We start from the raw sequence: 14163 nt of genomic DNA on the forward strand, positions 1-14163 counted from the left end.
TCTCGACTTCTCGTTGATCGTTTTACACTTGGAAGACTTTTCTATAAATATATACATTTCTGAGTTCTTTTACTAATATATTTCTGTTCTTTATCTTTTAGTATTGAAAATATCTTTCGTCAACAAGGACAACCATGAATGTCCCAACTGAACTGGATTCTTGGTCTGATGAAGAAATTTCCGGTTTATGGCCTTTTCCGATTAACGAAGAGTATTGTTGCATCTACAGAGTACCGAAGCAGTTGCGGATAGTGAACCCTGAGGCATACACTCCTCAGATGCTTCTCATCGGTTTTCTCCACTATTCTAAGAAATTCGTCAATACAGATTTAAGGTATGTATGCAACATTTAATTATTATCATCATATATATTCTCTTTTCTTTTATATATAAACTTACATTATATTTTTGCGTTTTTCTGAACGCATCTAAACTTCACGTCATTTTCCATCTAAAAACCAATTTAGAAAGTTGGTTTTTGATATAAACTGAATCAGTTAAATTTTTTAACATGAATGGATTTTTTTTTTAATTATATTTATTGATAACTGCAGACATTGTAAAGGTTGTCTAGACCCAAATACTAATCCCATAAAACCTTGCATCCAGATACGAGTTTAGAAATATTTCAAATTTAAATTACGGTTTGGTGGCGAAGAGGACTAGACCCAAATACTAATCCCAAGAAGCCTTCCTACTAGGAAATTACCACTGGGCAAAGAAACTTGGTTATCATGAATGGATTTAGCTAGTAACTCACAAATGACTTGTATAAGAAAGGTATACATTATTATGGAAGTATATGCTTTTGGGCAATATATATCTATGTCTGCCCACAAAGCACACCGAATAATTGATCAAATTCGTGGACATATTTACGATTTTTTTATTTTAATAATATAATAGATTTGCATGAATTTATTCAAATAATTTTTTTTTTGTTTTCTTTGACTCTCTCTCAATTTCGTCTGCCTTGCTCGAGCTTCAAACACGTCTCGTGTAGCATTTGTAAATGCCTTCACGGACCGGACAAGCTACAAGAGCAAAGTTTTTAAATAAGATTTTATAAATTACTTTTATTCTTCATTATATTTGTTAAAGGAAACAAATTGTACGATAAATATATGGTAACTGATTTTTATATGGTTTTAGTTAGTTTCTTATTTAATGACCAACTTTCTTATCAATAAATAAACAAGTAAAGAAATTTTTTATATGTTCATTAAAAGTAGAAACAAAAACTAGAAATTACGTTTATATTGTAGTGATTAAACTAGCCAAAATTTTTAATATAGTTATTTTAATAAATTTTTTATCAAAGTGTCAGGAGAACGTCAGGGTGTTCGATTCTGAGGATTCTCAAACCGACGCAATCATACGGCGGAGGAAGAGCCGGTGATGACTGAGAAAATGTGAGGAAGATTAGGATGATCTACGATTCGCTTAAGATCTTCTTAATAATGGACTATCAGCGTGAATGTTGTTTACATGGACAAATACAAGAATAATTTTGATTATTATTGAAAAGTCAGGTCTAGATTTGCGGGTTTTATGGTTTTGTTTGTTAATTGTTTTTATTAATAAATTGTTATTTTTATTAATTTAACTATGTTTTAAAAATTAAAATAAAGGAAAATTTTTAATTTTAACAGATTTTATTTACTCCGTTAATGGAATCAACTTTTCTGTTAAAAAAATGATGTTGTGTAATCGAAATCCACATTGAAGATTTTTTATATTAAAAATTATGGGTTAAAGGTTATAGTATTAGTATAAAATTTTCGAAATTTAAAGTGTAAGTAGGTGTCATTATAAAGATTGTTTATGTAATTTTCTTCAAAAAATGTTTATTTTATATAATTAATGTAGTAAATTAAAATGAAATCAAAGATAACACTTCGGTTCATCTGGTAGACGGGTCGCTCTGTTACAAAAAGCTTATGAAAACGATAAGAAATATTTTTTATGTAATTGTATTATTAAGCGTCAACAACTGAGTCTATCCATAAAGGCATCGTTTGCATGTGCAAGAGAACCAATCAACCCCTTAATATAAGCATAGCGTTGTATTGCAAGAAAACTCATCAAGACATCAACCCTTTAGAGCATGTCCATTGGTTTTCAATGGGAGTCATTAGAATAAAAAATTAATTTTTTGTTTGGTTAAAGTTTGGGAAGAACTCATGTATGAAAGGTGCTTTTAGTAGTGAACCCGTGATTGGAGGTCATCCCGATTAAAAAATTAATTTTTTTTAATTTTTTTTTAAAAAAGTAAAAATAAATATATTTTTATTAAAAAAATAATAAAATATTTAGAAAAGAGTAATACATCTAGTACAAAAATAAAAAAATTATTGAAAGAAAATTACAAAACATATAACACTTGAAATATAGAAATACAACCAAACATTTAAGAGAAAAATAAATTTGATCTCCGAAAGATTTTTTTTCCACGCAATAATCCTCTTTTTCGCGACCAATCACCACATGCCACGTGGTTCGGACACGGGGTCGTTGGGCTCGTCCGGAAAACCCGAGTCTTGCATCTTAGGCTTTTTTATTTATTTATTTTTAATCACATTTGCATATTTACTCGAGCCCAAAAATGGGAAGACCCTCCAATGAACCTGCTATTAGTATCCTAAATCTTTCTCGACACATATTTGCAGGTTGTGAAACTGTATCATCGTTTATTTAGGTTCGTGAAGAAAATATGAAGTTAATAAAATATGTATATTTATGTGGTCCAATTTGCCCACAAAAAAAGGATCATAAGACATGACCGTGAGACCATCTCCAAGCTGTTTACTTTTGATGCTCCAGCCCCTTTTCCACTGTGTTTATCCTATTATTTTATTCACTCATTTATGTATGTTATTTTTACTATAATCGAATTAATCAAATACATATCCATCATAATTTACCGCAACACACTAAGACTAAACTTCCAAATACAGCGTGAAAATACATGTTTATCCTAAAAGAACTACAAATATTAATTAAACATTATGTTTGAGTTCTCATCTTCTAATTTAGGGTTTAGATCTCTCTTACTAAAAAGAGTTTTAAATTATACTGATATTAAATTTGTGCTATCAATGAAAATTGCCCCTTCTTTTACTGTTATTCCTTTTTTACTTTACTTTCTTTTCTTTCTTTAGGCTATTTCACAACTTTTTAAAAAAAAGAATTTTTAAAGTTTGTGTGTAAAATCCAACATCAAAAGTCCAATCATAATACCATATTTTGATTGATAAAATTTCTTCATGCTAATTCTCCGAACTTAAAATTTACTAGATTACCGTGGTTGAATAACTATGGACGACAAATTATAACTTAGCTAAATCTATTAGTTAGACAGGTCTATGATTTCCGAACAAAGCACAACTACTTAATTTAGATAAATGAAGTGATTATCATGAGATACTGCACAAAAGATGCATCATTCACTCACTTTGGAGTTTTGACTAATATCTAGTTAGATTTAGATGTCTTCCTTTCAGCAAAATATGACCATCCAATTAAACGAGTGTTGATAATTGTAGGCGACTATTTGAAGAATGCATAAAGCAGTGTACGTAGCATTCTCAAACTATTACCTAATCTAAAATGATAGGTTTTTTGTTTTTTGGTAAAAAAACTTATTATAAATAATACATCTCATATCCCATTAAAGAACGTGGAATCAGAAATTTTTTTATCCAAAAAAAATATTTAATGGAGATAGATATATTATTTAATGTGGAGGCAATTATTACTATTATTTTTAACAATTTACACTAATCATATTTTTTATTAGAGGAAACTAATCAGATTTGTTTATTGGGGGCAGCTGCCCCCATCACACATCGTTCACAATCTTTTAGTACTCTTTCTTAGTAGTTCTATTTATTATTATCGCTACAAACATAGCCAATATTCAGGAATAATACAATTAGGTAGAGAAAATCATTTTTTTTTAATTATCATTTTCATTCCATTCCATTAAAAGGTAGAGAAAACCGTTAAATAAGATGTGTTACAGACTTACAGCTCATTCTCTTCCCATAAAAACGAAATCTAGACAATCAACTCTCTCCAACTGACTGACACATCAGTATTTGAGAATTGATATGGGAATGATATGTGTCATTTTAAAGAAAATTAATTAATAAACTTTAAATGTTAAACCACTCAAAGAAAATGAAAAGTTTTTTAATTAATTCTTAAATAACATTTATGTAAATATTAAACAAGAATTTATGTTATAATTAATTTAAAATTGATGTTTTTAATAACTTCTTGATTTTTAATGATATTATATTTTTAATTAATTTATTTATAATAAAATATTAACAAATGATGATCATATTTTTTTAAAAAAAATACAAAAATATATAAATTTAAAATACTTGAAGAAAAAATCTATTTAAAATTACAGTTTTAAAAAAGAAAATTAATTAATAAATTTTAATTTTAAATTTTAAACTACTCAAAAAAATATCTATTAATTGATTTTTAAATAAAATTTATGTAAATATTAAACAAGTATGTTATAATTAATTAAATATATTGATAGATAATTAAACAAGAATTTATGTAAATATTAACTCTTGATTTTTAATGATATTGTATTTCAAATTGATTGATTTATAATAATATACTAACACATAACAAATAATGTTTATATTTTTTAAGAAAATACAAAAATATATAAATTTAAAATAGTTGAAGAAAAAAACCCGCACGTTACATGCGGGTATTCACCTAATTCAAATGTAATAAGTTTTTAATAAATCGCTGACTTTATCGATAACTCTCTATTCATAGATGATATAAACGTTAGTAACTAACGCATTGAAAATTCCTCAAATAATGAGACAAAAAATCATTATAAAAATAAATTACAATGACGAAGGCGAAAAATGAAATGCTTACGGCAATGGTCACGGAGGAGGAGATCCATAATGCTTTATTTATGATGAATCCAGAGAAGTCTCCAGGACCAGACGGAATGACAGCACTCTTTTACCAACGATCATGGCCAATTATTAAGGAGGATATTCTAAACTTAGTTAAAGGTTTTTTGAATACGGGGGTTTTTGATGAAAGGCTGAATATGACTAATATTTGTCTAATCCCCAAAACAGAAAGACCCACGAGGATGACGAAACTACGGCCTATCAGCCTATGCAATGTCGGCTATAAGATTATCTCTAAAGTACTATGCTAGAGATTGAAACGTTTGCTTCCCGACCTAATCTCGGAAACACAGTCCGCCTTTGTGGCGGGCCGATTGATCTAAGATAATATTCTGATAGCACAGGAAATGTTTCATGGACTACGGACAAATCAATCTTGCCAGAATAAATATATGGCAATCAAGACGGACATGAGTAAAGCTTATGACAGGGTCGAGTGGTCTTTTATCGAAAAATTACTACGACGATTTGGGTTTGCAGAGATATGGATAACATGGATGATGCGGTGTATTACTTCAGTAAAGTACAAAGTCCTACTAAACGGACAGCCACGAGGACAAATAAATCCCGCAAGGGGACTTCGTCAAGGAGACCCCTTGCCACCATATTTATTTATACTGTGTACGGAGGTTCTTATAGCGAATATAAAGAAAGCAGAAAGAGATAAACTATTGACAGGCTTGAGGGTCGCAACAGCAAGTCCACCAGTCTCGCACTTACTTTTTGCGGATGACAGTTTGTTCTTTTGCAAAGCAAACAAAGAGGAATGCCAGAAGATCTTGAGCATACTAAGACAGTATGAAGGCGTTTCGGGCCAGCGCATCAATTTTGTATTACCTAATCTCCAAAACGATATGTATTTTTTTTGTAACAAAACTTTTTTATAAATGATATGTTAAAGAAAATAATACATCTCATATCCCACTAAAGAACATGATACAAGTCAACTTTCATGGTCAAATCAATCATCTATCATAATATAATTTTATTCCATATGCAGCCTTACCATTTTCTTGTCATTTTTTCTTTAGTTTTTGTTTGACCAAAAAAAAAAAATTATTATAAGTAGCTTCGTTGTACTACGCGTAGCATCAACTAGAACCATCCAAAACGATATGTATTTTTTTTTAACAAAACTTTTTTATAAATGATATGTTAAAGAAAATAATACATCTCATATCCCACTAAAGAACATGATACAAGTCAACTTTCGTGGTCAAATCAATCATCTATCATAATATAATTTTATTCCATATGCAGCCTTACCATTTTCTTGTCATTTCTTTCTTTAGTTTTTGTTTGACCAAAAAAAAAATTATTATAAGTAGCTTCGTTGTACTACGCGTAGCATCAACTAGAACCATCCAAATTTATGTTTTTGGTTTAGCTTTAAAAAAAATATTCTACAGACATGAGGAAGATCAACTTAGGAAACCACGGCGAAGCGGCTCAGCCAGACTGCATCAAAGCCCTCATTGTCGAATTCATCACCACCTTTTTCTTTGTCTTCGCAGGCGTCGGATCTGCCATGGCCACCGGTAAAGTTTTTTCTTTTATTTTTATCGCATTCATTGTCTTTGTCACAGTTTGGTCCTACCAAGTTAGTTTTCGTTTCTGTACAACCAAACCATAACTAAGTCATTTCAAATTCAAATTAGTACCTGAAACCATGCTGCATTTGTTACACATGTTAAATATAATTTAGTCATAATATAGACAGTTTAGTCGGAAACACATTGGTGGGACTTTTTGCGGTGGCTGTGGCACATGCATTTGTGGTGGCAGTAATGATATCAGCCGGCCATATCTCTGGTGGCCACCTAAACCCCGCTGTTACTATCGGCCTACTTTTCGGCGGCCACATCACTGTCTTCCGCGCATTCCTCTATTGGATTGATCAGTTGTTAGCCTCATCCGCAGCCTGTTTCCTCCTCAGCTACCTCACCGGAGGAATGGTACATAATCTAATATAATATTACCAAATATGATTAATCGCTGATTAGTGTATTTTAACACTACTAAAAGACATGTTAGGATGGAAAAAATCATATAAAAATATGTTCCAGTAATTTATATTTTCACATGATTCTATAGTTTCCGTAATTTAGTAACTTTCTATTGACACTTAGAAACCGAAATAATTTAAAACTATTCTCTAAGTTTTTTGGAATATACTTTTACCTTTATCTCCATTCTAATTAAATTTATAAGATACTGAAAAACACAAGTTTACAAGAAAAATGTCATCATACTTCAAATTTGTTTAACTTTTATAGAAAAATTATGTATTTCCTACATGTTCGATTAATGACCTAGTTTGACATTATACAATTACGCTTTCTGATTAGGGAACTCCGGTTCACACGTTGGCAAGTGGAATAAGTTACACTCAAGGAATCATATGGGAGATCATCTTGACATTCTCACTTCTCTTCACTGTCTACGCTACTATTGTGGATCCAAAGAAAGGTTCTCTTGATGGGTTAGGCCCACTTCTTACCGGATTTGTCGTTGGCGCCAACATCCTTGCAGGTGGCGCCTTCTCCGGAGCCTCAATGAACCCGGCCCGGTCATTTGGACCCGCTTTGGTCTCCGGAAACTGGACTGACCATTGGGTATATTGGGTTGGACCATTGATCGGCGGTGGACTCGCCGGATTCATCTATGAGAACTTCCTCATCGATCGTCCACAAGTCCCAGTCACCGACGACGAGCAACCACTCTTAAATTAAATGGTTGAATCTGGCACGGTCACAAACCTATCAGCTCATCGTTAAATTATTGTTTGGTCTCATAAATCTTCTTTTTGGTACTTCAAGATGTATCTCCTGTCAGTTTAATCTACTAGTCCCAATTATCAAGAGTATCAAACATTTCAACTAATCTTGTAAATATATAAGATCAAAACTAGATTCACCAAAAGCCATTGCAAGAACAGTGACCGTCCTTGAAATGGTGGAACCGATTTCTGTCTCTCACAATGATCTCTCTATCAAAAATCTTGGAGATCATCATAGAAACCTGATGACAATCCCCACAAACCCGAAGGTTCTTCACGATCCTAACCGGGACATCTTCTTTCAAACTCATTATACCAAACGCAATTGCAGCCTTTTCGCTATGTAGACACAACGCATCCTCTTTCTCTTCTTCATCAATGTCGAACATAACCGGGCTTGTGTCCGCTTTATAACCAGCAAGTCTCAGCCTCATCGATATATCTTTCCACACTGCTTCAATTTCTGTATATCTTGGGTGAGATTTATCACCTACAAAGAATTCGTGGACTTCTCCATTAACCTCCATTACGCTGCACCCTGGTTCCTTTTTGACTCCTTTAGATTTCATCGACTGTCTAACATGACTAACATTGTCCCAGTCGTCTGAATCTGCATATATGTTTGATAAGAGGACATAAGCCCCGTGATTTCTGGTCTCTAGCTCGAGCATTTTTTTAGATGCAAGCACGCCAAGTTCAAGGTTCTTGTACATTCTAGATGCATGGAGCAAAGAACTCCAAACAGCAGCATGAGGCTTCATCGGCATTCGCTGGATGATACCCAATGCGTCTTTTAAGTGGCCTGCACGAGCATACAAATCAACTAAGCAGCCGTAGTGATCTAATTGAGGCTCTATCCCGAACTCATTCCTCATCGAATCAAAATGTCTTTGGCCTTCATCTACCAAACCAACCACACTGCAACCTCTGAGAACAGAAACAAATGTGACAGCATTTGGAGTAACACCATCTTGTTTCATACGAGAGAAAAGCTCGAGACATTTCTCACCTAACCCATTCATGGCAAACCCATTCAGGGCGCTACTCCATGTGTATACGTTCTTCTCTTCCAAACCCCAGAAAACTTCCATAGCTTTGTTCATGTCACCGCATTTTGCATACAAGTCGACCAACGTAGTACCAAGCCTCACAGTGATTTTGATTTTGTTTCTCTCTATGTAAGCATGAGCCCATCTCCCTTGGTCTAAAGCTCCCAATTGAGCGCAAGCCGATAAAACCGAAATCATAGAAACCGCATTGACTTTCACACCTTCTAACTGCATCAAATGAAACAGGTCTAGAGCTTTCCTTGATTCTCCAACTTGAGCATAGCCAGATATCATCGCGTTCCAAGCAATAGGATCTTTTTCCGGCATCTCCTCAAACAACTTCCTCGCAAAACCAACATCTCCGCATCTCGCACAGGCTGTGACCATCGCTGTCCGACACACAAAGTCCGGGGAAGAAACAGAATCAAACACCTTATGACAAGAATCAGGACACCCCAGCTCAGCATACAAGGAAATCAACCCGGTCTGGACATGCGGGTCGTTGTCAAAACCACGTCTTATGGTCGTACCATGAACTTGAAGCCCTGTCTCACGCATACCTATCCCAGTGCACGCCTGAACCAAGAAGTTGACAGTGTAATTATCCGGTTTAAAGTCGTTTCTCGAACAGAGTATCCTTCTATAAAAATCGAAGCTTTTTTCTGGAACAGGGCTCTTGCAATGTGCTCGGATCATAGAGTTGAGAGCAAACAATGTAGGCTTATCAGACCGATCCAGGATCTGTTCCGCATAATCTAAGTATTTCTGGTCGCTCAAAGCCACAGCCTTTACGAACTGACCCACGAAATGGTCATCGTTGAGTGTCCCGTCGATGACGAACTTGGCATGGATTTGTCGGACTTCTTTAAACGTGGTGCCGGCATCCAAAAGAGCGATCACCGGATGTTTCACGATTCTGCTCATGGCTATAACAACATCCTATCTAATCTGCAGCCAAACACATTTCTTATTTCACACCCAAAAAGAACACAATCAAGCAATTCGTAGAAGAGATTGTGTTTATCAAGGCTCTGTTGGGCATTATAGCAAACACCTGGTGTGCGTCACTTGGGCAGTATAGAAAAACTCTGAATCAAGATGAAATCGAAAACCCAATAGTTGGAGAAGTATGATTCAGTAACCATCTTCACTGGTAAATTTATTCTAAAGAATCCAAAAATTAATGCATAATCATTGAGCCGATAGATTCAATCAATACCCAATTGCAAATAAACATCACTATAATATGAATAAACATCAACAAAACGGCGGAAAAATCGAGTAAAAAAAATTGAAACTTTACCTGGAGCAATCTGCAGTTTGATCACCGAGATACAACTTCTGATTAATAACTCGACGAAGAAAGCGATAGTGAAAGATCAAAGAAGAAGAAGGTAGTGTGAACGCACAGTGAGGAAAAAAAAAGAGAGAGAAAAAAAAGAGAGAGAAAAAAAAATACTTGGGTGACTTCGGAACGACGTCGGTCCTTACTCAAGCAGTAGTAAACCTCCTTATAGGAACATTAGATTAAAGAAATAACTAGATAAGGAACATTAGATTAAAGAAATAACTAGATTTAGACCCGTGATGTGCACGAAAAGTTTTTTTTTTCTAAAATTTTAAGTTTAGAGAGTATATACAATTAAATTTTTTATTTGTGTGTATGTTAATAGTTAGGTTATAAAAACAATTTTATATATCTGTCGTATTACTTGAATGTATATTAACTTAGTATGGTTTTGGTTATTTATAATTCAAGATGATATTATTTAAATTTTCAATGTTGTCTACATAATATAAACATATATAGTATTAGACGAATATATATACATATATCTATCGTAATGAACAAACAGCTATAGAGAATAATGAAAGCAATCTATCTTATTAATAAATCCTGAATTTGACATAAGTTCATAGAATTCAAACGTTGACTACTTCACTTGGTCACCTTTGTAGCTAAACGACGTGAATAGTTGAACCTCCAACCATAATTAAGTACTATATCCTCAGTCTTTAACCTCAATGTCATTGTTCTCCGTCTTATTAGATTTGAAGTACCTAAATAGTTATATACAGATATGTTATATTAACAGACATTTAGTAAAATATCAAATATTTATATAGTACTTACTTATCTTTGAACTTGTGAACTTCAACAATATGGGGATCAAAAAGAAACCTTGACATCCCTCTTGCATCAGAAACAGTCAATGTCCCTAAAACATATATTTTAGGTATAGTTAATATTTGATCTAACCATAATAACTACTGTTATCATGATTAAATGTTAATAACTTAGTTAGAAACAAACCATTGTTGTAAGTTATACGCCAGTCTGTCAATACACATGTTTTATTAGAACCACAGGGAGACCACCATTGTGATTGGAAATCATCAGCCAAGTTACCATAAGCAACACAACTAATTTCAACATTCCTACAATTTATTAACAAAATATATTGTTATCTTAATAACATACAATTAAATGGGTAACGATTCAAATACTTACTTGAGATTTCTTAACGTAAATCGTAGTCGACTATAGTATCTACGAAAATCACAATCTAGTCAGTAATCCTTAATCCTTGTAAGTCGTCCAACGTGGACAACAACACCAAGTAGATCTAGTATCACATAAAGCATCAAAAGATGTTTAAAATATTTTAAATTGAAATTCAATGATAATTATTTAAGACAAATATGAAATACCAATAGGATACTTATGATCAATAGTCCCATCCAAAATATCCTCGAACTCTGAGAAAGACATAAATTGAGTATCAGTGGGGATTTCATATAGCCTTTTGACAGTAGTATTCTGAAGTAGAAAAATCCTCCATTTATGATGAGTTGTTTTCTGAAACCAAAATGAATCATTTACAACAAAATCATGTAGAGTATTCCACTGTCCTTCTTGCAAAGCTTGATCATAATACGAAACCAACACATGATTAGTCATCGAAGCTTGAATCTTGCATCCCTGTGATAATTTCAGTATCAATATATTAAGATGTTTATGAAAAATAATACTACTATGAAGTAAATAATAATAACTTACTTCTTCATCCACCAGAATAAATTCCACACCTTCAATTCCTTGTGGACCAAGAGTTTCCCATTTTTTTAAAACCAATATTTTGATTTTCCAGTCCGATCTCCATGAATGCAAATCAGAAACTCGGTGATAGAGTTCCATGATGAAAGGGTACGATGTGGTATCTAGGTTTTAGACAACTGCAAAATCCAATATATATAGGAGGCTTTAGGTTTATAGTAATACAGTAAGATTAATATGTCTAATAGAAACCGAATATCTCGCATGGATATTTTCTAAGATCAGGAAACTATATTTATAGTTTCAAATTTAGAAACTAAATATCCATTAATAAATTCATATATTATTTTTGATTATATCTAAGTGATTTTTTATTTATTGATGATACGATAATACTATTTATATAGAAGTACAATGATATATATAAACTGTGTAATATATCAGAAAAACTTGTTTAAGTTGGTTGCATGTTAAGGATTGTTAATACATGTCTATTTAAAATTTCTACTACTCATTAGCGAATAAAAAGACAAAATATATGACTAACAAATAATGCTAAAAATTAATAAACAAATAATACACTTTATTGAAATCAGATTAAATATGGTAGGAAGAGAAACAAATTGTTTATTAAAACAAACTTAAGAGAACACCACTCATAACAAAATTTAAAATAGAATATAAAATATAAGATAGCATAACATAAGTCCTAATCCTTTCTTCCTTGAGAACTTGAAGCACTCACGTACACTTCCGTTATCTTCTTTGCAAGCCTGAGAAGAATATTTTTCATGTAATTAGTCAGTAAAAAAAATCATAATCTAAAACTATTGAATGTTAATAACGTTTATTACTTGATCCCAAAGCTTTTGACTTCATCCAATGGCGGGGCAATAGCAAAACGTGAAAGCGATCCCTCCTTATAATTTTCAATTGTCATTTCATCTAATATATAAATAAGATAAGGTCATCAAGTTTTGAATGTGTATAAAGTTGTCTTATAAATATAAAAATCATATAAACGCACCAATGTTTTTCTTAACCAACCAATCAGTTAAGACACAAATAGCAAATGGACTCTTCCCTACAGGACCTTTGCATTTCCCTTCTATCTCGTAAGCCAAATCATCATGTGCAACACAGTTAAAATTACAATTCCTACACATTATAATTATTATGATTATATTATATCTCAAATAATGATATAAAAACATGAAACCATTATATTACTTACTCCAGATCTTTAATTCGGAATCTCAGTGTTGGAACACTTTTGTCATCGGGATAAACAACTGTTACCATATTTTCGACATGATCCAGAACACCAATCAAATCTGGATTAAAAAATATTGTTGTACAACAACTGATCAATATTACACAATCAATCATACAATACTATAATCGATAACACTAACATAGTTAAATACATAATTAATAAAGATAAATGTTAATACTTACCAACTGGGTAGAAGTGGCTGTAAGGCTTATTGTAAACACGGCTGAAATCAACAAAACGAAGGAAAGGATCTCGAGTCAAAGGTCGGATGGAACTGACCTTAGTTTCACCATCTAAAATTATTTGCTTAACGTGTCTTGTAGTCCGTTCTTCCCACTTAGAAGGAATTAGTTTAAATTTGGATAACTGCACCCAATTTCCTTCTTGCAAAACGTATTCGAAATATAATAGATTGAGGTTACCAACGTAGGCAGAAATTCTGCAACCCTATTAGGGTAATTGATATAAAACATTAGTAGCAAAACGATATGAAGTACAAATAATATAAAACATTGATAGAGATGAGTATCAAACTTACATTCTCATCAACCAATATGAAATTCATCACACGAAGACCGTCAGCATCAAAGGCCCCCCCCATCTCTTTAAAATCTTCACCTTAATTGTCCAACCATCCTCCCAAGATTGTAACTCATGCACCATTTGGTATTCAGGCATTTTGTTTGAGTTTCCGATTAAAGATGTATAAAATGGTTTGCAGCAAAGGTTTATATAGGAGTATGTTAGTAAATTAAGGATATGACGTCCCAAAATTATTTGCGTATATACGAAGCATTGTAAAAAATTTTGCAACAGTCAGTGATTTTAGGAATATGTATCTTGTTAGTTATATCTTAGATGGCATAAATAACGATTATCTATATTGTTTAAAAATATTTCCATAGTTTGGTTGAAGTTGTTACGATACATTTAACAGATTATAGAATTAAATATTAACGTATATTTTGTGCAACTTCAAATAAGTAATATGACAAATATATGGAAGTCGTATTCGTAATCTTTTTAAAAAATGATTTGTT

At 32.5% G+C, this 14163-nt stretch overlaps 2 protein-coding genes across 4 annotated transcripts; one reads left to right on the forward strand and one right to left on the reverse strand.

Moving 5' to 3' along the window:
• The first annotated feature begins 6310 nt into the window (after positions 1-6310).
• On the forward strand, positions 6311-7801 carry LOC18025595 (aquaporin TIP4-1). Its single transcript, XM_006408738.2, has 3 exons — positions 6311-6499; positions 6678-6916; positions 7310-7801. The coding sequence occupies exons 1-3, from the start codon at positions 6373-6375 to the stop codon at positions 7691-7693; spliced, it is 750 nt and encodes a 249-aa protein (XP_006408801.1). The 5' UTR covers positions 6311-6372; the 3' UTR covers positions 7694-7801.
• Positions 7802-7834: 33 nt separating this feature from the next.
• Positions 7835-10212, reverse strand: LOC18025596 (putative pentatricopeptide repeat-containing protein At5g40405). 3 transcript variants are annotated; one of them, XM_024160303.1, is made up of 3 exons: positions 10093-10212; positions 9844-9953; positions 7835-9737 (listed from the first exon to the last, which is right to left on the reverse strand). In XM_024160303.1, exon 3 carries the CDS (start codon positions 9711-9713, stop codon positions 7875-7877), a length of 1839 nt encoding a protein of 612 aa, XP_024016071.1. In that variant the 5' UTR covers positions 9714-9737; positions 9844-9953; positions 10093-10212; the 3' UTR covers positions 7835-7874. The 3 variants fall into 3 exon arrangements, with proteins under 3 accessions (XP_024016071.1, XP_024016072.1, XP_006408800.1); XM_024160304.1 differs by having other exon boundaries at positions 9844-9877; positions 10093-10188; XM_006408737.2 differs by lacking the exon at positions 9844-9953 and having other exon boundaries at positions 10093-10202.
• Between the last annotated feature and the right edge of the window lie 3951 nt (positions 10213-14163).

Source organism: Eutrema salsugineum, unplaced genomic scaffold (assembly GCF_000478725.1).
Source record: "Eutrema salsugineum unplaced genomic scaffold, Eutsalg1_0 scaffold_12, whole genome shotgun sequence".
NCBI classification, from domain to species: domain Eukaryota; kingdom Viridiplantae; phylum Streptophyta; class Magnoliopsida; order Brassicales; family Brassicaceae; genus Eutrema; species Eutrema salsugineum.